At 50.3% G+C, this 25,084-nt stretch overlaps 7 protein-coding genes across 7 annotated transcripts; 3 read left to right on the forward strand and 4 right to left on the reverse strand.

The window, feature by feature from the left end:
* Window positions 1-6,053: 6,053 nt before the first annotated feature.
* Window positions 6,054-7,078, reverse strand: LDX57_005943 (YqcI/YcgG family protein; the record flags this gene model as incomplete). The annotated part of the gene is made up of 2 exons (XM_046087630.1): window positions 6,054-6,795; window positions 6,858-7,078. The coding sequence occupies 2 exons, from the start codon at window positions 7,076-7,078 to the stop codon at window positions 6,054-6,056; spliced, it is 963 nt and encodes a 320-aa protein (XP_045943597.1).
* A 1,143-nt stretch (window positions 7,079-8,221) lies between these two features.
* LDX57_005944 (uncharacterized protein) lies at window positions 8,222-8,872 on the forward strand (the record flags this gene model as incomplete). The annotated part of the gene is made up of 1 exon (XM_046087631.1): window positions 8,222-8,872. One exon carries the CDS (start codon window positions 8,222-8,224, stop codon window positions 8,870-8,872), a length of 651 nt encoding a protein of 216 aa, XP_045943598.1.
* Window positions 8,873-9,101: 229 nt separating this feature from the next.
* On the forward strand, window positions 9,102-9,923 carry LDX57_005945 (uncharacterized protein; the record flags this gene model as incomplete). Its single annotated transcript, XM_046087632.1, has 2 exons — window positions 9,102-9,423; window positions 9,484-9,923. 2 exons carry the CDS (start codon window positions 9,102-9,104, stop codon window positions 9,921-9,923), a joined length of 762 nt encoding a protein of 253 aa, XP_045943599.1.
* A 1,980-nt stretch (window positions 9,924-11,903) lies between these two features.
* LDX57_005946 (uncharacterized protein) lies at window positions 11,904-12,784 on the forward strand (the record flags this gene model as incomplete). The annotated part of the gene is made up of 3 exons (XM_046087633.1): window positions 11,904-12,005; window positions 12,303-12,603; window positions 12,696-12,784. 3 exons carry the CDS (start codon window positions 11,904-11,906, stop codon window positions 12,782-12,784), a joined length of 492 nt encoding a protein of 163 aa, XP_045943600.1.
* A 107-nt stretch (window positions 12,785-12,891) lies between these two features.
* On the reverse strand, window positions 12,892-14,508 carry LDX57_005947 (uncharacterized protein; the record flags this gene model as incomplete). The annotated part of the gene is made up of 3 exons (XM_046087634.1): window positions 12,892-13,910; window positions 13,967-14,047; window positions 14,151-14,508. 3 exons carry the CDS (start codon window positions 14,506-14,508, stop codon window positions 12,892-12,894), a joined length of 1,458 nt encoding a protein of 485 aa, XP_045943601.1.
* A 1,395-nt stretch (window positions 14,509-15,903) lies between these two features.
* On the reverse strand, window positions 15,904-16,697 carry LDX57_005948 (uncharacterized protein; the record flags this gene model as incomplete). The annotated part of the gene is made up of 2 exons (XM_046087635.1): window positions 15,904-16,319; window positions 16,673-16,697. 2 exons carry the CDS (start codon window positions 16,695-16,697, stop codon window positions 15,904-15,906), a joined length of 441 nt encoding a protein of 146 aa, XP_045943602.1.
* A 2,654-nt stretch (window positions 16,698-19,351) lies between these two features.
* Window positions 19,352-21,151, reverse strand: RAM1 (CAAX farnesyltransferase subunit beta RAM1; the record flags this gene model as incomplete). Its single annotated transcript, XM_046087636.1, has 7 exons — window positions 19,352-19,625; window positions 19,698-19,973; window positions 20,032-20,149; window positions 20,205-20,332; window positions 20,387-20,461; window positions 20,523-20,678; window positions 20,814-21,151. 7 exons carry the CDS (start codon window positions 21,149-21,151, stop codon window positions 19,352-19,354), a joined length of 1,365 nt encoding a protein of 454 aa, XP_045943603.1.
* Between the last annotated feature and the right edge of the window lie 3,933 nt (window positions 21,152-25,084).

Here is a 25,084-nt window from a genome sequence, read left to right on the forward strand (position 1 = left end):
CAGGTACTCATCCTTCGTCTGTCGTAGATAATCAAGCCAGACCTCCAACACGCCCATCTGTTTATTCTACACAGCGGTATCTAGCAGGATATATCGTTAAACAGATCGCTTATAGAGCCAGATCCTACATCCCCGATCCAGAACCATGATCACGACTTCTTTTAATCCACCCCACACCGCAATACAAAGAGCGCTCCATCAAAGCCGTTCGCTTGACCCTAGAGACCAAAAACCAGATCCGATTGCCTTAATCTGAAGGAACTGCAGTTCTGCATTCGTAGCAGATACTCGTGATGAGGCGTCCAGCCGCGTAACCGTTCCTCCATGTTCTGATTTCCGCCTTGAAATGAAGGAACTGCGTATAGTATCGGTCTTATCCTTGGTCTGCTTGACGCTCTGAAGCCGCCCTAGGAAACGGGCCTGATTCGGTGAAGGGGCTACCGTAGGACTTTCAAGTATGATCCATCTCCGGCGTCATGTACGACCTGCGTTGTTCGCTTGGTTTGGAAGAACGGATGGTCGCTCTTCAAAGCTCTGTCTGGCCATTTTTGGCTTGTATAGCTGTTCTAGAGTCTGTTGTTCTGGCTGCCGCGGGGCCATGCCTTGGGCGAGGTATAAGTGCTGTAGTTCTACGTTCGTCATACATGCGCGTGATGGGAGAAGACGCATCGACTTGGATGGCGAAGGAGCAGGAGGTGCCTTGTACTAGGCGCTAGTACTAAAGCTCTGCGTGAGACCAGGGTAGGCTTAGATATGCTGAGGCATCCTCGAATGATGGAATGTGTAGTTGATATAGGTTTTGCATCTCTACAGGAGGAAGACAAGTTATAGAAGTTTCGGTTCCACTGACTTAAGCTGAGCGTATGTGTTAGTCAAGGACTCAAGAGATTTGGGTGGTATAAATACCGGGCAGTTGTACCAGGGGTGGTGGTTATACGGGCATGCATGGTTTGTAGACAGAACATGGACACAAGACGTTTGGAATCGTGGTTTGGAATCGTGGAGGTACAGAAACGAAGCTGTAGCTCGACAGGTAGATCGAAGAAGTGGAAAGGTGCTAGAGAGGACGGGTGGTAGTAGAACTGAAACCGGGTCTTTTGTCAGATGGTTATAATCATCTGTTGGATGTCCGGATTCCAGCGAGCGCCTAGACGGATGGATAGATTCTTTAACCGGGGTAACTTGTGAAGAGGTTCCAGTTCTGTGTTTAGGGTACATGTATCTGGCTGTCGCATCGCATGTGAACAGAAGTGCTTTGTCGCAGTTTCTAGGGAAGATGGTGGGACGTCGCGGAGAAGGTTGCGCCCTATACTCGGAGGATGGATAGAGTCATAGTCATAGAAATCTTATACAATATACGGCTTGCGTAAGAAACTAACCTATTCATATTAGTCTCAAATATTATAACGGGTCTAATAGAAAGCAAAGGAAAACACATTTATACATACCCAACCTACGGAAGGACGGCATCAGTAGGCTCAGTGAAGCTTACACGTACCGGAGGATCAGGGGACAACTCTAAGCAAAGGCTTTCCTATACAGCCAAGTTTAGCACAATAAAGCTACTACAGAGACTGCGTTCATAGAGTGCTAGAATAACCGTTGTTTAGCGGCGAAGTAACACACAGGAGACATAAAATGGACGAGCAAACGGTACTGTATACGCAAATAGAAAAGGAAAGGTAGTAAAGGAAAACGAGAGGAAGAAAATGCGGCAGAAAGTAATAGTAGTGGAAATAGCAACCTACCCTTCAAACAGGAGAATGCTAGAGATCCGACAGTCTTCTTTCTTATTCTTATACTTACTACCTTTAAAGAACAGCCACGGCTTCGGTATAATACATAAACTCATTCAAATACTAAGTGGATAGTTAATTAAGAACGTGTTAAGAATACATCTAGCTATCACTCTTATCTTAATACTAAATATTCAATGATTTCTGACCCGGCTCTGTATTTTTTTCAATAAAGGGGGAAGGAAATAATGAGCGTGATAAAGGGATTGATTAATAGACGAGCTGCAATTTAAGCTTTATGAAGGACCACAATTCATTCGGATAAATTATGTCATCCGTCGCCCATTTGGTCTAGTGGGTAAGTTTAAACGAGTTCCACCGAATTCAGATCTGATGACTAATCAGAAAATCAGAATGATTCTTGCTTTGGGTCACGTGACTAAAATGCAAGAGGTCCCGTGTTCGATCCACGGAATGGGCCTGTTAATTTTTTTTTTTTATTTTTGACGAAGCAGTTATTCGCTTTCTTCCTTTTCTAGTCACGCTGTGTTGTAGTCGTGTCTCAGATATGGACGTTAGAACGGTTAACAGTGAGCGGCAGCGATAAGCGGCACGGGATGGACTCGGTGATGATCCATTTCGTAGGCTCCTCCTGATTTGGGAGTGAGGTACTGGTAATAGAGGACGCGACTTTGATGTTACCTTTCCGAACGACGTCTGTGTTCTATATTCGCATGTTGGGAGTCACTCTTTTCGATATCTCGGCAGAGACAGGATTTGGTCTGTATCAGACGAGGCCTCTGGGGTTTGAAAACAGCCATGGAGTACTCCGTAGCACGGGCCATTATCTCGGTTAAAGATCTTCATTGCCCTCCCGTGCAGGATCTTGAATATTCCATATTGCCAGCGCTAGATTAAACCTGTTTGTGCGCATGGCCATCTAAATTTCGAAGCCTTACAGGGTAGTTGGCGAGCTGTACCAACCGATTCGCCATTAAATGTTCTAGAGGGCTTGTCGAGAGGCGAATTCATACTGCGCCATGCCAGAATTATGCCAACGAGAATGATGTTAACGCATAGTATAGGTGTCTGTGCGGAGAGTTCGCCTGAGAGGATGTCATGTTTGAAGAAGTAGATGCTGGGTGGGCAACGAGCGGCTACACGTGTGGGCGAGAGCACGGGACCCAGCGGCAAGCCCGCTTGACTTGCGGATGATCTCCGTCCCTCTCCATGTCGCCGGATCCGGCAATTCCTTTAAAGACCATCTCGCGCTATCCTCTCGTTAAAGCTTTGAACAACTCAATGTTGCAGTTACTTGTCCATTCTTAACTTACTACTTGTCTTCTCGAGAACCGATCGATAATGCAAATATCCGGATGCGCATGCGCTCCGTCTCTCATCAGGGAACAGTACCAGGAATGTCTAGCTACTCGCCTCAATTCCGCTTCGGCAGGTTCTCTCTCCGCGACCGGTCTCATAGTCTGCATATTTTCGGCCCTGTATCTTCTCTCTCTTTGCTACTACCAAGGTGCTAGCTATCGCGACCCACATCCTACTTCTTCGATGAGACTGGCGCTTCCGAGAAGTTGTACACATCCAATCGAATAACGGAGGCAGAGGCGTATCTGGGTGCAGCTGGCGATGTTAACCCCCCGGCGAGGCTCGCCGGAGAGAAACCCACGATATGTGTTGGCATAGTGACGGTTCGTCGACGCGGTGATTAATACGTCGGCCTGACAGTCGTGTCTCTTTAGGAGGGTCTCAGCGATCCCGAAAGAAGAGCGTATTCCTCGACCTTCTTCTCCGAAATTCCGATCCGACAGAGCATCCGATCTACTCGGAGAAATGGGCCGAATCGCTGCCCGATCGCCTCCTGACCTACTCGAAAGACGACCCCGACTTTTAACAAATACAAAAATGGGAGGAAGGCGGATGGTATGGAACAAGACGATTTACGATTATACACACGTTATGAGGAATTGCTATGAGACGGGTGCGGAATACGTCGCGATGGTGGAGGACGATACTTTGGCGGTTAAGGGCTGGCTCCCGTCCGCCTTGCAGGCTCTCAACACGGCCTAGGGGCACAGCGCCGGCCCCTGGTGTTCATGAGATGAACAAATATGATTGTTGCTCGCAAGGTCTTCTTTTTCCATCGCTCTATTATCCTGTCATTCCTTGAGAAGACCGACCTGACCGCAGATTGGTTGGTTGATATGATGATCGAGACGATTGCCAATCGCGAAGAATGGACTCGATGGGCTGTGGTCCCACCGCTGCTACAACATATTGGTGCCACGAGCTCCAAAGGATACGGATTTGACAATTCTGCGAAAACGATCTGGAATTTCAGATTTGAAGAATACCCTTACTAGCAGCATTCAGAATAGAAAACCTGCTGCCGTCTCAATTTTGTTCAAGGCACATGAGACAGATCCAACCTAATGGAAATAGGGGCACCAGAAACAGGTTTTAGTCTCTTATCTGGTCCATTTATAGACGAGTGTGACCGCTGGATCTTGGTATTCTCGATCGTCAGTCAGCTGCAACAGCCCCATTCTTTGCTTGGTAGAGTGGCACCCAGCGCTCTGCACCGAATTTCCATTATAAACCTCAAGTCATGCGGCAAACCGTTTGTGTCAGTTGCACATTTCACTCATATCAAGGTTCCTTTCCATATCTGACAAGTATTGAACCACTTGGCCATGACTGGATCACCACCCGATTCGACTCAATATGGAGACACTGATCGAATTGTCAAGGAATCCTTACAAAAGTCGGTACTATGCATATGATCAACCAAGCCACTGGCCTCAGATTTCAACTCCTGTCAGCTTAGTCGTGCTCAGATGTGCTCATGATCAAAAGCGACAAAATGGAGCCAGCCTCGGCGGAAGAAATGGGTCGAGACCGGCCAATGTGTGATATCTCATGGATGCTGATTCAAGATCTCCTCTCTATATGCTCTATTGTAGATATTGTCGGCTCTTGGTCTTTCTGTTCTTGGAACATTTTTGGTCGTTATGAACGACATGAATAATCTAACGACTGGTGAGACATGGCGCAGAACCTGTCGAGTCACAATGTCGGCTTCGCTTTCACCACTTGTACGCCTATGGAACTTCGAAAATGGGGAATCTAGGATTCTAGACACGTCTCTTGCGTGGACTCTTAGACTGAATTCAACCAATGGAGGCCCCAAGACTGAACTATCGACATGCATCATGATATGAGACCATGTCTTTTGTCTAGATTTGTACCCAATCCCAACCACCGCGTCCGCTTTACCAATCGGCATACCTGCGTTCGACATGGCGGTGGACAGGTACCGAGATCGGCCGCCGATATGACCCCAGAAACGGCCTCTCCACGCTGAGTAATGCAACACATGCAATGCCGGTTTCATTGCCTAACTGATGAAGGGCCCTGCATCAGAAACCCGAGCCATGTGATTGATCGGGATATTCTTCCCAACGCTCAGTCGAACAGGAGTTCATGCAAGGACGGACGCCTCACTCTCAGCTGACATAATACGACATGCAAGGGACTCTCGAGTTCAACCAAGTTCAAGAGGTAGGATTTGGCTCATGCCAATTTGCATCACCCGTTCAGAGTGCTTGTGGCATACTCATCGGGGAGCGCTGTGTGATGTGTTCGGTAGGCTTGTCTGACGGCCAGTATCAGGCATGAGATAGATCTGATATGGGAGAACTAGGTGCTGAATTAACTTTCCCTAAAGGGACTCAAATTTCACTAGATTGAGCTTGTCTGACTGGCTTATCGAGATGAATCGGATCGAGGTAAGGCAATTAAGATCTTCTGTTTCTTTCACCCTAGGTAGTTATTTTTTTTTTTTTGTTTTTTTTTTCTGGCTTTCAAGCGAGAGCAAACACACTATGAATAGGTTCAGTTGGGATGATCTTACTCATATGATTCACAGATCCAGACAAGTTGGTCTGCCTTTTTTCACTCCTACGTCCGTCCCTACATTTCATGTCGCCTGCATACGCAAGGGATTCTTCGAATCTCACTTCCAAAACATGCATGTCAGATCCACAGCAAGCCGAAACTTTTCATTCTTACAGCACTAGCATGATGTCACAATCTCAATCTATCTGCACGCCCCACTCCCCGCCATTCCTCCACCGGTCTTCTTTGTATGCCAGTGCTGCCACTGCTGTTCCTCCACCACTACCAACCCATGCAAGTCTAGCTTGCCCGTGCCAAAAAGGACCATGCAGCACATGCCAGGACGCGCGTCCTACTCAGCGCCCACTCCATGCACTCTATGCAGGAGATGCTGCAATGTGACGTCCTTTATGCCATGTTCAGTTTGTCTTTCTGAGCGGCCATCTCGAGGTCGTCATATGGGCAATGCGCAGTCTCGTTCTTGTCCAGCAGGAAGTACTGTCTGCTCTCGGTGGTACCCTCGCGGGCGTAGTCGCTAATGTCCGGGCTGTGAGGGATCTCATCGTACTTGTCGACGAGGCCACGCACGGTGCGGGTGGCGGACTCACGGTAGCGCGGGTCCTTGAAGATGACATCGAAGATCATGCGGGGCTGGTAGACCATGGCGAAGTTGGGGGCGCTGCGAGACCGACGCTGCTTGTGGGCGGGGGTCAGGACGGCGAAGAAGGCCTCCAGGCCGTCGAAGTTCATGCACCATTGGCGGTTCTGCGTGTCGTGGGGAATCTTCTTGGGCCAGGGCTTGGGGTCGAGCTGACGGAGACGCTTCAGGAATGACCAGAAGATCTTGTGGTATTCCTCGACGGAGCGTTCGATCTTGGGCGGCGGGCACAGCAGCACGAGCGAAATGTTGCGACCACGGCTCTGGAGAATCTTGTGGTATTCGACAATAGCTTTGGCTCCGACCTTTGCGATCTCGAGGTTGTTCAGGTCCTCGGATTCCAAGAAGAGGAAGTCAAGCTCATTGGCCTTGTATCCTTTCGTACCATAGATACAGGGAAAGATCTTGTCCTTGGCAACCAGAGCGCCAGTGAAGTCGTCATAGGCTTTGCGCTGCCAGGTACTCTTGTCGTACTTCTCCTCAACTTGGTAACTAAAGGCCGCTCAGTTAGTTGGATGACATGGGGAAAACTGGGTCTGGGGCGGGAGCCAAACCGGTCCAGAAGCTCCACCGAGACCTGATCCAAAAGTCTGTTTGCCTTCGCAGCGCGGGAGCGACCAAACGAAAACCAATCCGACAGACCCGACTTGATCTGGGACAGGTTGCTCAAAAGAGGATTGAGGAAACCCTGAGAGTTGTTGTGGACCTTGGAAACCACCAAGCCCAGGAAGAAGGTAAATGCATGGGTGATGAGAACCACTGAAAACGGCTCCATATTGATAAAGAAGGGGAAACAGCCCTAATTCGACGAGACAGAGAGGAAATCCGAATCTCTATCAGAGACTTGATCCTTTGATCTGAAGTTGATGAACAACTACATGTCTACCCAGAAACCAAGCCGGCTTTATACCAGACATCCTCACCATCAGGCGAGTTTCGATGATGCTATGCCAATATCTCGGCGTCAAATCCAGATTTCCGTACGGGGAAATTGATTCACCACGGTCCATGTTCTGGTGCGCCGGACTTGAACTCTGGGCCCTCCTTGCAGCCGGCAACCGTACGAGCAGTTTGGAAGTGCATTCCTTCTTCCTCTTGGCCGACAACATTGATGACTTGTAGTCGACTTGGCTGCTTATACGGGGCGATGATCCACTGCCCGCTCTGACGTGATTCATTGCCTTCAACGTTTCTTGGGATGGCCGCCCTCTCCTTACTGGGGAACGTCTCAGGTGGAAAAGGTTCGTACGTCGATGCCTCTTGGCAGTTTGAGCCAGGTTCACCAATGCCATAATCAGGGAAATCAACCACTCGCACTCTCCGGATGTCCTCACAAGGGCAGCGTTGCCCTTGCTTCCCTAGCCGCCCTCCCCTCTCCCGGCGGGAGAAGATCGGAGGGAGGCGTACGTAGCCTTATGCCATCTCCAAACCGTGGTGTGCGCTGGAACGTGTAATAAGTCAGCCACACCGACACTCATCAACGTCGCACATGCGCCGTGGAATGCTTCAAAAGGGCAATGATGGCATTGCTCGGACCCACCTCCCAATAATCCGCCGCGACGCAAGAATGCTCCTTTCTCCAATGATTCCAGAATTGTCCCGATCCACTCGGAAGCAAGGGAATATTTAGCCGAAAAACTGAACCGAAAAGGGGAAAAGAACAAGACAAGACACACACAGAAAGAGAGAGAGAGAGAGCGGGAGGGAGCAAGAAAGATGGCCGAGGGCCCGATTCGATCACTGGGGGTGTTGACATTTCGCCATTCGAGTACCCGCCCCTTAGAATGGAATTAGCCCTGGATGATCTATCAGGGGGGCTATTTGAGCCTTTTCTGTCCCTCTGTCCCCCTCTCTATGTCTACTGGTCGCCCAAACCTCCTGAACTGTATCTTCATTGGCTACAGTCAAGACTAGAAACATGTCTGCGCTCGGTTCCTCTACTGGGATTACAATCTCACCCAACGACGGCGACAGCTCTGCAGATGACGAGTACCAGGATGCGCTGCGCCAGCATGGGCTCGTTCTGAACGAGGCCGGTTTCGTCCGCTGGGAGAATAGCAACCCTAAGCACCCGAGAAACTGGAATGCGAAGCTTAAGACCTACGGCACCATCGTGATTCTGCTGCTGGAATTCATCACCAGCGCCGTCGGCACGGCGGGCACTGCAGCCGCGCAGGAGATGCGGAACGACTTTTCTGTCGGCCTCGGCCTGTCCATCTTCTGTCTCACGTCGACATACATGATCGGTCAGGGGATTGGCGGTGTGTTTTTCCCGCCGTACTCGGAGATCTGTGGCCGCAAGACCCTGTACATCGGGTCGACCATAGTGTATTGTGTCTTCTCGATCATCACGGCGGCCGTCCACGCGCTTCCGGCCATCATCATTGCACGGTTTCTGTCCGGGCTGGCCTCGGCAGTGCCCACGATCGTGGTGGCGGGGAGTATGGAGGACATGTACAATATGAAGGCACGGGTGTGGATGATCTTCGTGTGGGCGGTGATTGGGAACGCGGCTGTTTGTGTCGGTCCTATCTACAGTGCCTACGTCACCCAGAACATGGGATGGTGAGTTTGTTTCTTTTGGGCGAGCCTCAAATACAGATGGTTAACATGAATCTAGGCGTTGGGTCTTTTACCTCGCCGCTATCGGCCTGGGGATTCTCTTGGGATTCTGTTTGTTCCTGCACGAGACTCGCCCCAGTCTCCTGCTTGAACGCGAGGTGGCGATTCTGCGAAAGTCCCAGCCGGGCAGAGACATCAAACCCCTGAATCCGGACAAGACGCTGGACTTCAAGACCATGGTCACGGTCACTTGCATTCGACCGGTGCGACTCCTGCTCACCGAGCCCATCATCATGACGGTGTCTTTCATGGGCGCCGTCATCTGTGCCCTTTTCTACCTTCAGGCCGAGTCCTTGCCCCTGGTCTACGAGGCCTACGGCTGGAAGACTGCTACGGCGTCTTTGGGCTTTATCCCGATCCTTTTGGGTTGCGGGATGTCCACGTTCGTGCGATTCTACGATCAGCATCATCTGGAGAAGGTCGCGCGAAGCGGCCGAACCATTGAACCCGAAGACAAACTCACCGGGTTCGCCATTGCGACGCCCTGTCTGGCCGGTGGTAAGTCCATACCCCCACTTGCCTTTCTTCCAAGTGACAACAAACTTACTCAAACAACAGGCCTCTGGCTCTTTGCCTGGACCATCCCACCCTTGACGCGAGTCCACTGGATGGTTCCCATGGTGGCGCAGTTCTTCATCGGTTTCGCGCTGAACGAGGGCGTCTACACGCTGACAGGCTACCTCGCCGACAGCTACACGATCTACGCGGCGTCGGGATTTGCCGGACTGATCCTCGTGCGCGCGTCGACCTGCGCCGTCGTCCTGCCGTTCACGCACCCCATGTACGTCAACCTGGGCTACAACGTGGCGACGTCGATCCTGGCGGCCATCGCCACGTTGTTCTGTGTGGCGCCGGTGGTCTTCATCCGGTACGGCAAGCGAATCCGCGAGGCCAGTAAATTCGCGCGGTTGAGTCTGACGATGTACCATGACAACAAGGTGGAAGGTGACGGGATGGATCAGGAGAAGGTGGAGGAGAAGATGGATTATGAAAAGTAGCTATTCATCTTTTGCCATCCGCATGTACAGACCGATAGAATGATCGGCTCTAGATAGAGTGATAGATTGATAAAAACCAACCAGACAAGGGGAAGAAGGGGGATACCCCATTGCTTCTCTTCCTGTCCCTCATTTCCCTTCGGTCTCTTCCCTCAGAGATTGTCGTACAGAATCGAAGGCCGATACAAACGCCGTTTTTATTTTTATTTTTTTTTTCTGACCTTTTCCTCCCTCGACTCCGAGCAAACTCCATTTCGGGCGAGTTGTTGTTGCGACGGAGAGTTGGTTACACGACAGCCTGTGTTGCAGATCGATAGATATCTTGCTATTTTTCGAAGAATTGGTCTCTACCTGTCAAACCGTCCGTTTGGTTGAACAAACGCAAGAAGACCGAGGGGGAGGGGCGTTTGATCCTCCTGCTCCCCTATTCTCTCCATCACAAGCATTGCCAATATTCACATTCAGTTATTCCTTCATTTCCACCCAACCCGACCAAACCACGCCCAACCCAGCCCACCGTACTTCTGTCCCGTCCTGTCAAAGTAGACGACAACCCCGGTTGGTCTGGTCTGGACACACTAACTCCCTTCTAGGAGTCTCTGTTCTCCACCGGGTGCATACATCCCGCCTACCAACGGTCCTGCAGACGGGTGGCATTGCAATCCATTCCAATCATCATCCCGGATGCGATATGTACCGGGCCGAGCTGAGTAGCTTTTTTTTCCCTCTAGGATTTGATTTGTTTTTCTTTTTTTTCTGGTGTCTTAGTTTTGGGTTTGGATTTGAATTTGACTTGGTTTGGTTTGGGCGTTTGATCGTCCCTCCGATTCCGATTCCTCGAGTGACTTGACTTGATTGATTTGATTTGATTTGATCTGAGACGTGAGTGGGGGTGGTCTGTCTGTCTGTCTGTCTGTCTGTCTGGATGCTTGACATCCAAGCACAGTATTATAGTTATTACTTGTGCATTAATTAATGTCTTGTTTTATTTCCCTCGAGGCCAAGCCCACGACAAGACCTGACAAGAAAATTTGTCATAAAAAGTACTCTTTTCCCCATTCTAGTGCCTCTGATTCCATTAACCCAATTTAGACACTGGTCTGCTCCTAAAGTACGATTTCCAACCCCTCCATCCCTCCATCCCTCCATCCCTCCTTGCCCTATTCCGAATCCGAATCCCAGTCCTGGTCCCTAATCATGAGACAGCCTAAGGAAATCAAGTACATACCGTACGTCAGATATAGTAATGTAAACGAAAAAAAGAAAAAAGAAAAGAAAAGAAAAAAATGTCCCTGAACCCCGACCCGAACCTAAATCTACCCTTGCAAGAAGGGTCTGCACTGCTGCGTCACGATGGAGGGGGGGAGGGAAGGACGGCTTCCTTCTGGGAATTGGAATTTAGATTTGAAATTGGATTTGTAAGAGTTGGAATGGGGAATGGGATGATGGGTACGTACTTATTTTCGGTTTGAGGGTCTTCTCCCTCGGGTTTGTGCCTACGGATCTCAAGGTAAGTACAGTGGAGAGAGGATATGGATGCGGGTGCGTGGGAAGTAGCAGCAGCTCCAGATCGATTTATTTAATTGTGATTGTTATTTTTATTTCCGGTGGTTTGGTCTGTCTGTCTGTCTGGTCTGGTCTGGTCTTGTGCTTCTTTTCTTTTCTTTCTTTGCCCTATTTATTTATTTTGTTTGTCGGTGGTACTTCTTCTTCTATTCTTCCTCTTGCTTTCCCTCTCCCTCTACCTTCTATTCACTCACCTCCTTGGATTCTCTTCTCTCCTTCTTTCTTGACTCTTCACTTTATTCTACTTTATTCCCTACTTACTTTCTTCCTCCCTCCTACACTTACTTACTATTCACCTTCTTTGTACCCTTGCCCACTCTACATACTCCATACTCGAACCACTTCACTCAATTCAATTCCACTCAACTCAATCCAATCCAAGAACCCCAAATCATCCGAGTCCAATTCACCAAAATGCCCCCCGTAGGCCCGCGTGCCTCCAAAGAGGAATTCATGCAAGCGTTGGGCTTGAATTCTCAGAATCCGCAGCATGAGCAGTATTACCGCGCGATGAGGGTATGTGCAATTTCTTTCCTTTCTTCCTGTTTCCTATGCGTTCTGGTTTATGTGTTGTTGTTGTCTTTTTTTCATTTTGTTCATGGGTGGATGGAATTCCTTGCTCTATTTCTATTCTATTCTTTATGCCTACTTTACATACAACTATGCCCTATGCACTATACATCTCCCTGTCTGTCTGCCTCCCCTACAAAAGAAAAACAAAGCAAAATCCCAACACCACAGAACAAGGGAAAATAAAGAAGAGAAAAAGAGAGAGACATTTGACAACATAACTCACCCCTCACAAAACAACAGGACGTAGCAATAATAATCTACAACCGCCTCAACGAAAACCCCACGAACCTCCTCGACAGCGTCGCCACGGACCCCACGACCCGCCCCCCTTTCTTCTGGCACCATATCCGTCCCGATCGCCAGCGCTGGGGCATCCTCGAGATCGTGTCGCATGCGGGCCCCCTCACGGAGCCGTTCTTTGCGCGCGGCAACACCGCCGGCGAGTATGGGCCGAATTGGGTCGCCGGGTGGTTGCTGTATAGCGTGTTTCGGTCGAGGGATGTTCGCAATAATCGGAATCGGAGGAAGGGGGAGGGGGAGGGTATGTCTTTTTTCCTTTCCCTTCTTTGTTGGTGGAGGGTTGAAAGAGAGGAAGGGAATTGTGGATATTGGCTGATCCTGATTTGGCCGTAGGGCAAGCCGCGAAGACGTCGCCGTCAAAGTCGAAACAGGATGAAAGCCCGCCGAAGAAGGAGTACTATGATCCGGTGAGGAATGGGTGAGGGTTCCAAGAGCGAGGCTGTTCAAAAAAGGTAGGAAGTGTGAGGATGAAACAAAATCATGGTCATGGGCGATAGCGTTCAATGTTATCTGTAGCCAATACACGGCTCTAGTTGTCATCGTGCTCGTCGCCATCTAGATCATCTTTCCGCTTGGATCCGTTCTTATGCGTGCGCTCCTTCTTCAGCGCCTCGGTCACGCGCTCGTCTTGCTCGTCTTTCTTCTCATCCCAGTAGACGTCGTACTCGGCGGCGATGAGTTTGATCTCCTTGCGCAGCGTATTACCCTCGTCGATCAGCGACTCCCACAGGTTCAGATCGACCCCTTTCGCCTGATACAGCTTGCGCTGGCGCGCGTTGATCGTAAAGTCCAGCGCGGATCGGTACGAGATCTCCCGATTGTGGTAGAGAAACCAGAGATAGCCGCCCATCAGCGTCGTCAAACTGACCAGGTACGTCACCGGCTCCATCGTATCCCATCCCAGATCCGTCTCGAACGTCAGCTTGTACACGAGATACCACCAGAACGAGAGGATGCCGAATCCGCCGATGGCCACGCGCTGCGCGCCCCGATGCGCCAACGCATCGCACTCGTGCTTGATCTCGGCAATACTCTGGATCCGCTTCGAGATGTTCCGCAGCCGCATGCGCAGGAAATGCGTGCGCTCGTCGAACGCAGGAACCGCCACGTGGATCTGGCGCAATCCCCCCGGCGACCCCTCGATGCTGACGATTAACTCGCGCGCGCGCGACGCGTCGCGAATGAAGTCGCCGACCTCGGTGGACTGCGACCACCGCACGAAACGCTCCTCCTTGGACGCTTTGCCGGGCGCCGTGCGCCGCAGGTAGCTGAAGGTATCGTCGTCTTCTTGCGGGTCGCGGCGCGATTCGCGGCTCTCGTCGCCGGAGTCCAGCTCCGCTAGCCGACTCACTTCGGAATCGGTCTCCTCGTACATCGGCTTCCGGGGCCGGATGGCGTTGTCGTCGATCTGGAGCGCAATGAACGAGACGGTGGGAGACCGTAGCTCCCCGGTGTGGGTTTTGATCTTGGGGACTTCGTTCTGGATGAGTCGTTCGAGGTATGATAGCGGCTGTTGCGGATGGACGAGGATAGCAATGGGTTCGAAATCTAGTCACTGTCAGTGCAACCATCCACCTCCTGAACTCAATAAAGAGAAAACCCACCCATATGCTTCCTATTATGATGCGCCGTCGGCAACGGAATCAACAACTTAAACAATCTCGACGGCGTCGTCAACAACTTTCCTACATTCGCCATAACCGTTAACATCAGACCAGCACAAGACTACCTCGCCACCAACACCCCTAACCAATTGTCACCAGGAGAGGAGAGGGACCAAAAACGAACCATTCGTCATCGCATCCTCAATCTTCTGATTCGAGTTCTTCTCCGTCCGATCCCGCTCCTTGATCTCCAATCGCTCCAGATGTTCCTTGGTCTCCTTCTTGTCCTCCTGCTTGATATCCCAAGGCGCCGCGTACCATCGTCTCTGGTCGATAACATGGGCATGGGCACGAAGTCGAGAGGGTCGAGACGAGCCAGACGAAACGGTACAGGCGGATAGGCAAGTCAATGCTGATCGAACGCCCGTCGTCGTCGACGAGGAGAAACCTGCTATCCCTCTCGTCCGGGGTACGAGGCCAACCCCGCAGCCGGGCCTGGCGCTGGCGCAAGCAGCGAAACCGAAAGTTCGAAAGGACCGCATTATTGGGCGGTCATCTGTCCGCGAACGAGGAGCATGTAGGATGGATGGATGGATGGGTGGAAGGGATTGTCAGGGACCGAAATAGTTGCCAAGGATGGTAATTCGTAGTTTATGTGTAATTGAACGACCCAATTCGGTAGGTTAGAGTGAGTAGTGTCTAGGACTGTAGGACAAGAATGGGTTTAGGGCCGGGTGTTGGTATATCGTTCGAGGGGGTGAAAAAAAAGCAACATCAAGGAAAGAAGGTATATAACGGAGCCCGAGCGGTCTCGAGCCTCGGAGCCGGTCCAGAGCCAATATTGCAGGGACGAGATGGCATCATCGGTCTTGTTGTTCGCTGTTCCTTCGTGGCGCAGAAGGAGAAAAGGACTCTACGTCATGCTGAGTCAGCGGCGGGTCGGCGTTAACTAACTAGTGACATGTCGATGATGTCGTCGTTGGCCGTTCCTGGATTCGATCATTTGCAGTGAGGTGAATAGGGGTAATGGCTGTGTGCTACAATCTTGTTCTGTATGTTTATGTGGCAGGTACGATTATTTGACGTGGTATAGTACTTAGTTGTGTGCAAGTTGCATAGATTAGCTACTAGTAACCGTTGCTATATATAAAACACCAACGTAACAACGCTTATCACCGAACACCACACCCTACTAATTGACAGTACAACACAAGAACAATTAGGAACAGCAATTCCGAGTCCCTGAATCGGACAATCCCGCCAGAGACTCGACTCCGAGCAACCGTGACAGCGCAAGGGAAGTCAGCTGTCTTTTTTAGTAGAGCCAGAACCTTCCTCGTCGCACAGTCACAGTATACAAACAGGAGTCTGACTAGAAGCAAGGTAACACCCGGAGTTGCGAGCTGGCAGCAGGTAACCGTAATCAATTAAATAGGTGAACAGGTAGACAGGTAGGTACGGTATTCTTTCTTCTTCATTCTTGTACAGACTTTGCTGGGCAGGGGGTGAGGTAATTTGCAAAAGTCCGCCGATGATAGGAAGAAGTCATAGACACTGGAAGGGCACAGAAACAGGGATGGAAGAAAACGATACGAAAAACAGAGAAAAAAGGACCGCTAGCCACCACCATGAAAAGTCCGTCATAGTCATAAATATTCATATCACATTCATTCTGTTCTGTCGTCCTCGCGTTGAAATCTCGTAGGGTTGTACCAGGTGGTCAATGCGAAAAGAAAAGAAAAGGAAAAACAAAAGAAAATAAATAACAAATAAAGGGGGTTTTCGATCTATCTGGATATTTCAAGTCATGTCGTAAGTCGTAACATCATAATGATTTTCTTGCCTATACTTTTCATTTTCCTCCGTGACAGCTGCGTTGACGATGTCAATTCAATGATCCGTGTGAGATGTAAATCCGACAGCCCTGCTGAGCAGAACTACGGGCCACGGCTCTCAAACGCCAAAGCCCTCGACGGACCAACGGGTCGATCACGATCGATGCGTCCACCCTCGTAGCTTTCAGGGCTGCTCCCTCCGCTTCTGCTCTCGCCGCTCGTCGAAATGTCGGTATCGTCCCCATAGCGAGTCTTCCGGCCGGTGCCGATCGCGACCGGAATGCCCTGGACCACGCCGCCGTGGTCATGGCCCGCCGGATACATGCCGTCGTTGACGGAGAAATTGCGACAGATGAGATAGGCCCGCATGGCTGCGCTCTCCCGGGCCAGGGTCTCGTTCTCGCAAACGATATCCGTCTGGTACTCGCGATTGTTGACGCGGACGGTGCAGGTGTATCCGGATGTGCTGGTGTACGACTCGTACTGAGGTTCTGGCCAGCGCCGACGTCGGCAAAGACCTATACAACTTGCTTAGTGGTTATGTTCTGGCAGTTTCCCCGGGGATAAGGTGTTGTGATGCCCGTCTCGCCTCCGCCCCCTGTGGACTCTCCAACAAATCAATGCCGGTAGTGATAAGGAAGACGGACGATGCCGAATGGATCAACGTCTTCGTCTTTTGCAATTTGTTCATGCTTTATTTTCTTTATTTAGAAACCAGGGACAGAGGGAAACCGGGCAAATCAAGAACAGGAAAACATTGCACAAGATCCATTAGGGACCAATGAGGAAACAAACGGAAACAATCATGCAAACGGGGGGGCAGGCGTAGATCTGGACCAGGACAAACGTTCAACAAAAGGACCCTACATACTGGCAAGGTAGAGAATATAGTACATCGTCAGAGGATCGGGGTGGATGCCCAATGGAATGTAAGGGACTGGGGCGGTTCGAATCAATAATTCGCTGCCTTGGATCTGTCGACACTGCACAGAATCCTGGCAATCACACAAGAGGCATTAGAAGCAAGCCTACGAGGTGAACGACGTTTGTTGATGCCCAATGGCCACGTTCCTCATATGACGAGCAGAAGAGGCGGTGCTATTTTGGTACGGTCGAAAACCGCCTGGCCCTCGTGGGAACCGATCAAGCTTCGTATAGATCAAACGGATAAACAGAGACGGTGAACCGTAGAAATTGGGAGGATGAGCAAACGATCGAAGAACTGCAAGATGCGCTACAATGGCAGAAAGAAAGGCAAGAGTTCAAAAACTAAATCCAAGGGTTCCAAAAAGAAAAAGAAGGGCGAGAGCGATGGTTCTTCCTGCTAGCCCTAGGTATAACCAGTCCAAATAAACAGGTGGGGCTGCCATTGAACAACAATTAAAGACTGACTTTGGAATAATCCACGGAGGAACAAAAAGAAAAAAAAACAAAGAGACAAATAACGGCCCTCAACCGGTTCAATTGAACAGCTCCACTCAGATTGGCGGAGGAACAGACAAGTAACAGGTGAATTCCATGATCCATTGCGGACCCCTCGAGGCCATTAACTTTCCATCGTCTCGACTCGTTTCTTTTTGGGCGAAGGGAAAGACAGGCAAGCGTTGAAACGCTGATGTGCTGGCATGGCTCTTCGCCAGTGATCCAACACTAGGAGATCCTCCATCTGCCACGGTGTAATTCGCCGCCGATCCAGGCGGCTCGGATTGGCATTGTTGCTCAGGATCAGTCTTTCTCGGTCTTTCCTTTATTGCTGCAGAATGTTCAGAAGTCGGAAGTCGGTGATCTTTATTTTTATTTTACTTTTCTTTCTGTTTTTCTGCCTTCCGTTTTCGTGGAATTTGATTTTCTGGCTCCTTTGTCGGTCTATCCAGGCGTCATTGATTAAAAATTCCCGCAACCTGTACATAGATTCCATAGAATGAGGATCATCAGGGAATTTCTTTTTGCTTCCTCAGTCTTATTCTTTCCATGAACGTCGTGAAAGGCCACTAATGCATACCATAACGGCACCCAGCTAGAGAGAGGGGGCTCATGTCGCGCGAAATTCCAGAAAGAAAAAGAAAACATGTCCCGGGATGACTACGATCAGACAAAGGCTCAACACCGTGGCGTTGAAACCAACGAGCACCGCCAATGATGGAGGTCGCCACAATCGGATCCGGGTCGTAAAGTAACATAAGAGACGATCGTCATGGACCACTCGGTAGACAAGAAGAACAGGCGGAAAGACGAAAGGAGGGAGGAAGGTGTTGCTCTGCCCCTCATTTTTCTTGTCATCTCCTGCAGTCTTGCAGGATGAGACCAAACCGACCGGCTAGTTCCCATTTTCTCGGGATGAACATCAGTTGGTAGTCTGACTGACTGGATAGGTGTTCATTGCTGGGAATTGAATTCCAAAAAAGAAAAAAAAAAGGACCAGGTCCAGAGCACAGTCCCTGATTGACGTCCCTCCTTAGAGAACCAAGGGACGGTTCATTCTCCGACGGATTAAAAGGATCGTCTGGATTCTTCGATTCCTGCGTTTAGTAGATCATCATTGGATTGGTCCAGTCCTCTTTTTATTTTTATTTTTGAAAAAAATATTTTCCTTATTGATTTCCTGTTTCGTGGTTGACAGGCAGGCATCGGATGCACCGATGAGTTGGCAGCTTGTCGCTTCGTGCGGCGGCGGGGAATCCATGCCACTTTGACACGAGATGCGAATGGGACACCGGTGTAGGGTATTTCAATATTCAATCCATAATCCAAATTAGAATTAGAATTAGAATCAGCATCGAAACCGTAGGAAAGAATCCTGCCGATTGATTTAGCCAACCGCGCTAGGGGGAGGATGGGATACTTTCGGGGAATTGGCACACCCCTCTTCCTCTCCTTTTCACTTTGCTTTCCTCTTCTTTTCTTTGTCTTTTTACCCCGGATTGCAGCGGATTTTTGTGGTGGCTGCAGGTTGGTGCACCGTTGCCTTCTCTTGTTTCTCTCGCGGGGCGGAGGGCAACCGGTGGCTTGTCCATTCGTTTGATTTCTAGGATTATTTCTCTTTTTTCTGTCGTTGTTTCTCTCAAAGGGATGGATCACCATAAGATTTCAGGAATGGATGGAAGTGCATAGTGCTGAGGGATAGTTGGACGGACGGATGGATTGGTGATTGAGGGGAAGTCACAGGCGTGAGTGAAAACCCCTTGAAAAAGATACGACAAAAGCAAAACATGCAAAGTCCGCCAACCGCATGGCATGACGACACAGGCGTGCGATGAAATCATCTGGCTGACTACAGCGTGGTGGGAAATGAGATTTGATTACGGAACTCGTATGTGTCTGTCTCCATCTCAATCCCAGGCTCCTTGCTTCTTGCTTTTCAATCAGCCCATTGCCATGACTTGCCTCCTGGTTGGATGATGTATGCGTCGTCAATTTTTCCAACGGAAGCAGTCTACCAATATGATACAAAACGTCATTCTAGATTAATTCGTAGTTCGTACACATCTTCCGAGTCATTGTAGCTAGAGCCAGATCCCTCCATCCCCAAAAACCTCGGATCAGGACATTACTATGTCTCAAATGGTTGACGCTCGTACCAGGAGCGCATCTCCTGGGCGGCCTGGTGGGGAATCACGTAGAGGGGGTGGGCGGCTATCAACCGGTCTTGCTTGCTCAGGACGCTGTCGGCCGGTCCGTCCGAGGCATCAACGTGAGAGTACTTCCATGAGAAGGCCGACGCAAAATCATCCTTTGAGCTGGTACTAGTGTCGGTATGGTAATGATAATATTGCGCCATACTCAACCCCGTGAGCGTGTAACATGTGTGGTACGAATCCGGGTGCCTTCGTTTGCGGATTGTCAGCATCCCAGGGAGTAATCGTAGAGGGTGACAAAAGAGGGGAAAGATGACTTACTTCCCGGGCTTATCTCGCAGACCCCCGTTTCGAGACTGACAGCAGGATAGAATGTATCTGGTCAAGCCTTCTCGACTGTAGAGGCTGCCAGTGGTTTGCTTCGGGGATGCAGCCGGTTGGGTGCCGTCCAGCGCGGACTGGAGCAGTGGCCAACAGCTTCCGACCCAATGGCTGTAGCATCCATCCACCAGCTTATTAGTTCTTCCCGCGAACCCTCCTTCGGGAGCATACTGCCTGGCCGAGAGCCAGGATAGGAGCAGAGGGACGTCCATGCATCTGCCACGGTCAGCAAAAAGGAAATATGACCAAAGGATGGATTCTAGTAGGCACTCACTTGGCTATGGTCACCTCGGGCTTGCCTAAGATGCAAAGGCATGCCAAAGCGCAGAACGCATAAGCCCCATGCGCCTCTGCTCCGGGGCTACCGGAAATTCCTCCTTCAAAAGTTTGGCCTACCGGCCGTTATCAATACTATCCAATGATATCAAAAGTGAGATGGAGTCTTACATCTTGCAAGATACTCGGAAAGGCCGCTGGTGAAGGACTCCAATCCATGTTGCCGAGCTTCGGCGTCAGGGGGAAGAGTCAGAGGTAGATCGAGTAGTGATATAATCACCATCGCGCAGTAAGCGCCTCTGGCATGGCGTCCAGTTAGCCATGTTGTCACAATTAAACAGAGAAAGACTTACCGCACGTCCTCTTCCCCGCCCTCGCAGACCCTGAAGCCACCGTCGGCCTGCTTTAATTTCCCGAGCCATCTCCACCTGATTAAGGGGTTAGGAATCGCATTGGGTCTAGACAAGACTTTTATGGCGCACAGCTCACATTGCTTTTCGATCAATCAACTGGAAGGCCTCGTGGCCGCCAACCATGGCCAGAGACAGCACGGCAGCATAGCTGGACGCGCAATGAGACATCTGGCCATGTCCACCTCCGAACCCACCCGTGGGATTTTGCATAGATTTGAAGGTAGATGTAACGCTGTGAAAGAGAGAGGAACATTTTTAGAAGACGTCCAACGAGCCGCAGATCATCTCTAAGATGAGGGAATAGGATATATGCACACATGCGCAGGTCGAGTCTACGGACCGTGAAAGCGAACCAGCCTCTACTTACCGATAGTTGAATTTACTGATGTCCTCCTCCAGCAGAGACAAGCCCGCCAAGGCCCAGTAGACCAGCCAAGGACGACTGGCATCGAGTCCAACGAAGGAGCCGGGGTAGTCTTCTAGGGAGTCGTAGAGAAAGGCGATATGGTCGTCGCGTTTGAGGGCGGGCACGCCGAATTGATTCAGCGTCCCTCGTTGGCTGCTCTGGGTGCCGGCCAGGAAAGGCAAGCATTTAGTGACCGTTTCATTCTGAAGGTCCGTTGTCTCGGTGGAGAGCGAATCTCGGATCAGAGGCAGCTCCGTAAAGAGCGGCGGGATCCCGGGATGGGCCTCGGAGCCAGACATGGTCGAGGTGGTACTGGACTGCTGGTTGACTAATGTGTGATTCCGGGAGTGAACTGCAGGCGAGGAACAGCCGTTGGTCTGTCGACCGGGTCTGGAGCTGCCTGTCGGAGGCGTTTGCGCGGTCGAAGAGAAGCGAACTTTTCGACGATGTTTCCCTGTCGCTGCAATGACCGGCATGAAATCATTCAATCGAGGGGATATCCTTTTGGTAAAAGAGCTCTTAATATCCGGAAAATCAAATGAGGGCCTGTAGAATAATACGGGGGTTCCAATGTGATCGCTGCGATTGTCCGGGGGTGGTCAATGGGCTTGCAATGGCAGCTCTGGCCTTCATTGTTCTTTTTTGCCGGTCAGGTGGGGCTCTCTTCCCCTCAGTGTCTTCACCTACGGAGTGTACTGAGCACTGAGCACGGAGTAAGAGAAGCAGGTCAGGGGCAGAATCTTTCTCTCTAAATTTTGCTTATTTCTATCTTTACTTTTTCTCTGTCGACAATCGGCTGACTGAATAATTTTACATTGTTATTGTTTGCTCTCGTCGCATTCTATACTTTAAGGGAAGACTATTGGAAACTCCCCCCAACTGGGCTAGACCTGCCTAAGGCTGACAATGTCCCGTGACCGCCAAGAGTCCACGACCCAAAAAGGTTAAGCGATCGACTCCTTACGAGTTGGGCAGAGTGAGGAACACTAACCATCGAGGAGAATGTGAATCCTAGCTTGAATGATCGTCTCCCTTGATGAGGGGTAGGTGTCTAGGTGGGAGCCCCTCGAACAATGGACTTGATCCGAGACACTTTCCGACAACACATCTCCTATGATTCCAGCCTGTCAAGACAAGACGACCCTGGAATTGCTAAACCCTCTGCGTCCTCGCATACAGCAGGTAACCAGACTAACTACCGGGTACCCAAGTATCATAACGCACTAGTACTACGTAAGTCATGATGGCCTGCAGCTGCCCTGCCCCCTCTCAGACTTCGAAAAACTCACCATCGGGGATGGTGCCATCCGGTGTTGATGAATCGGGCTCGATTCCATGAGCTTTGCCTCTCACAACGGATACAACGTGCATGTGGAATTGCTAATAATAATTCGTCTCCGATTCCCCAAGTCTCGGTAAGCGCCAATATACTTCAATACGGCGTCAAAGTCAAAAGACGACTGACGCGTTTGGCTGGTTTGTTGTGATTTCTTGCGGCCGCTGGCGTGGCCAACCTGCGAGTCAGAACCGAGACTTCTCTCTCTTCCGTGGCGGGCGAATGGATTTGACGGCCATCATCGAAAGTGGAGCCCACGGGCCCTGATTTCATATGCACGACGTTTTTTTTCCTACGTTGGGACTTGGGTCTTGCCCACTTGCCTGCAGTAACCCTTTGCCTTTTTTTTGTGTGTGTTTTTTTAAAAAAAGTAGTGACTTCGTCGCCAACCCTTCTATCCGACCTACCTCTACCCGTGGAGAATGTGCAGCTCTCCGGTCCGCCTCGCTATTATCCATTCATCGTGACTTCGCCCTTGATCGAATAGGGTTTGTTGAGACGCCGTATCTGATCTATCCACTCTTGGCCATGAAGCCGTGCACATTCTTACCTGGGACCCTGTCTCTAATAATCATGACTACGGAGTACTCCGTACGGTGTACACCGTCGATGGATGATTTCAGATCGGCGGCGGCAACGAAGGACCTAAATAAACCTAAAATGCGAGAGCCAAAAATGAGATCAAGTCAGTGGCACACAATAAGTATATCGGAGTTTAGCTAAATCGACCATCCCAAAACAAGACGAGAGAAAAAACATGGCAGAGAGAAGGGGAACTGCCAACGCCAACCAAACTTGTCATCACTTATCATCGTCACTAACTATCTGTCCTGTTATTGTCATCATCTCATCTTCAACCTTACGGGCTGCAGATTAGATGGTCGTCCCGGTGGCTAGAAGGATCCCGTACAGTAGTGTAACTTTTCGCTGGAAGCTACTGCATCGTCAGCGGACTCGTTGGCAACAACTCAACATGTGTGCTGCAGCGATTGAGTCTTGACGGAGGACGACTACTATTATTGGCAGTCACCCTGACGGTGGACTATCTCCAACAGGGTAAGGTACCTCCGCTTGGTAGTTGGTACTCCGTACAGGGCACATACTAGACCCTCCGGGCAATCATACATTGCGATCGGAACCCTTCCCGTACGGTTACTGTATAGCCGATACGGAAGATCATGGGTGTCTGAGTAAATGGAGCCCGGAATTGGAATCATGCCAATAAAAACCAGGCGATGCGAGGCTGCTGTCACCAGTACCAGTCAGCAATCACTGCCCATGCGGTCCCCACTGGTCCTCCGTGGTCGACGGGGGGATTCCGAGCCGGTCATATTGCCACGGCCGGGTAGAGTACTTGGATTAGAGGCTTAGAGCCTAGAAATCTCAATACTACGAAGAAATATACCCACTCAGGATGCACCCTCGGAGCAGAGTCCAAACTCCAAAGGGACTGGGGAGGGTCCCAGATCGGCGACATGTGCCAATAACCGGGCGAGATTAGTCAAGGCCATGCCAATTGTAACCGATCTTGACCCGTTCCCACTGATCTGCCTTTCCCGAACGCGCACCCGTGTCTCGTCCACGGAGAAACCGTCGCGGTACCGTGGTATAATCCCATGGTACTCGCATGATTCTGATTCACAGGAACAGCTGTCCCGGCGTCTCGTCGCTTCCCCCGCTTCGCTCGTTAATGTTTATGAATGCTGATTGATGATGGATGATGGATGATGGATGGTTGACTCGTCTCATCGCCTTCCCCTCCGTCTTCGGCTGTTCCTCCATTCTCCCCGCATTCTCCTTCATTCCAAGACAATGAGATCATCGCTGTCAATTGTTGTCCTTTTTTGTTGTAATCCACTCCCCCTCTGAATGTCGCATGTGGCTGAAGGCGCAGAGGTGAGGAGGTTACTGACTGGTAAGTGGTAACGGACTAGGAATCCGGAATCTGCATCGGTGGATATCCTTTCCACTAGACCCATTGGAGAGAGATCGGGAATGATTATCATCAGACTGATCATGAACGTAATACCCTAACTGGGCATGAGTGCACATCATGTAATCTTTTTTTCGTACGGAGGATGCTTTTAGTTGGTCCCCTAGCAGGATGGATCCATACTCCGTAGAGCGAAAGAGAACAAAACCAAAAAAAAAAACAGGCCACGGTAGTTCCCAATCGCCCTACACCCGACGGGGTCAAGTTGACCAACCTACTGTACAGGAATCCCGTAAGCTACGCCACTTTGCACGAAATGCCAATGGGTTGACCCCCGTGGCATTAGCCATCAAGTCCTCGGCGGGTGACCCAGCCTCCCTCTCTCCTCCCCCCCCCCACTTTGATAGCGAGAAAGGCCCTTCCGACTTTTCCTAGCATTTCTTAGCGCATCGCCCGCCGACGCAACTCCCGCCTCACCGCTGCTTTGGCTCCCCACCGCTTCATGCCCGCCATGGCGCCTTCATCCTATCATCCTCCCTCTCTCTCTTCGGTCTCTTCTCGCACCCCGGATTCTGGGCTTTCTGCTCATCCGAAGCCCTCTCTTCTTCCCCTCTGGCTTCGCTGTCAATTCCCTTTCATTCCATCCCCCTCCTCTTATTTGTTTTTTGTATCACCCCATCCTGTCCTGCCTGTCTTTTATATTACTCTTTTTTTGTTTTTTGTTTTTTATACATTCTTATTTCCATTCAATTACTTTACTGTTTTTTATTTCGCCGTCATTTTTGGTTTTATTTTACCTTTTCCTTTTTTCTATTTCCTTTTTTTTTATTCCTTATTTTCTTTTTGTTCTTTTTGGTTATCTCCCCATCCTTCCTAAGGGGAATTTTTTGTCCCTTTTTCTTTTTCTTCTCCTTCCCTTTTCCCCTCCTCTCTCTTGTTGGTACATAGGTTCAAATTGCGACA

Source organism: Aspergillus melleus (assembly GCF_016097325.1).
Source record: "Aspergillus melleus strain CBS 546.65 chromosome Unknown contig3, whole genome shotgun sequence".
Classification (NCBI taxonomy): Eukaryota; Fungi; Ascomycota; class Eurotiomycetes; order Eurotiales; family Aspergillaceae; genus Aspergillus; species Aspergillus melleus.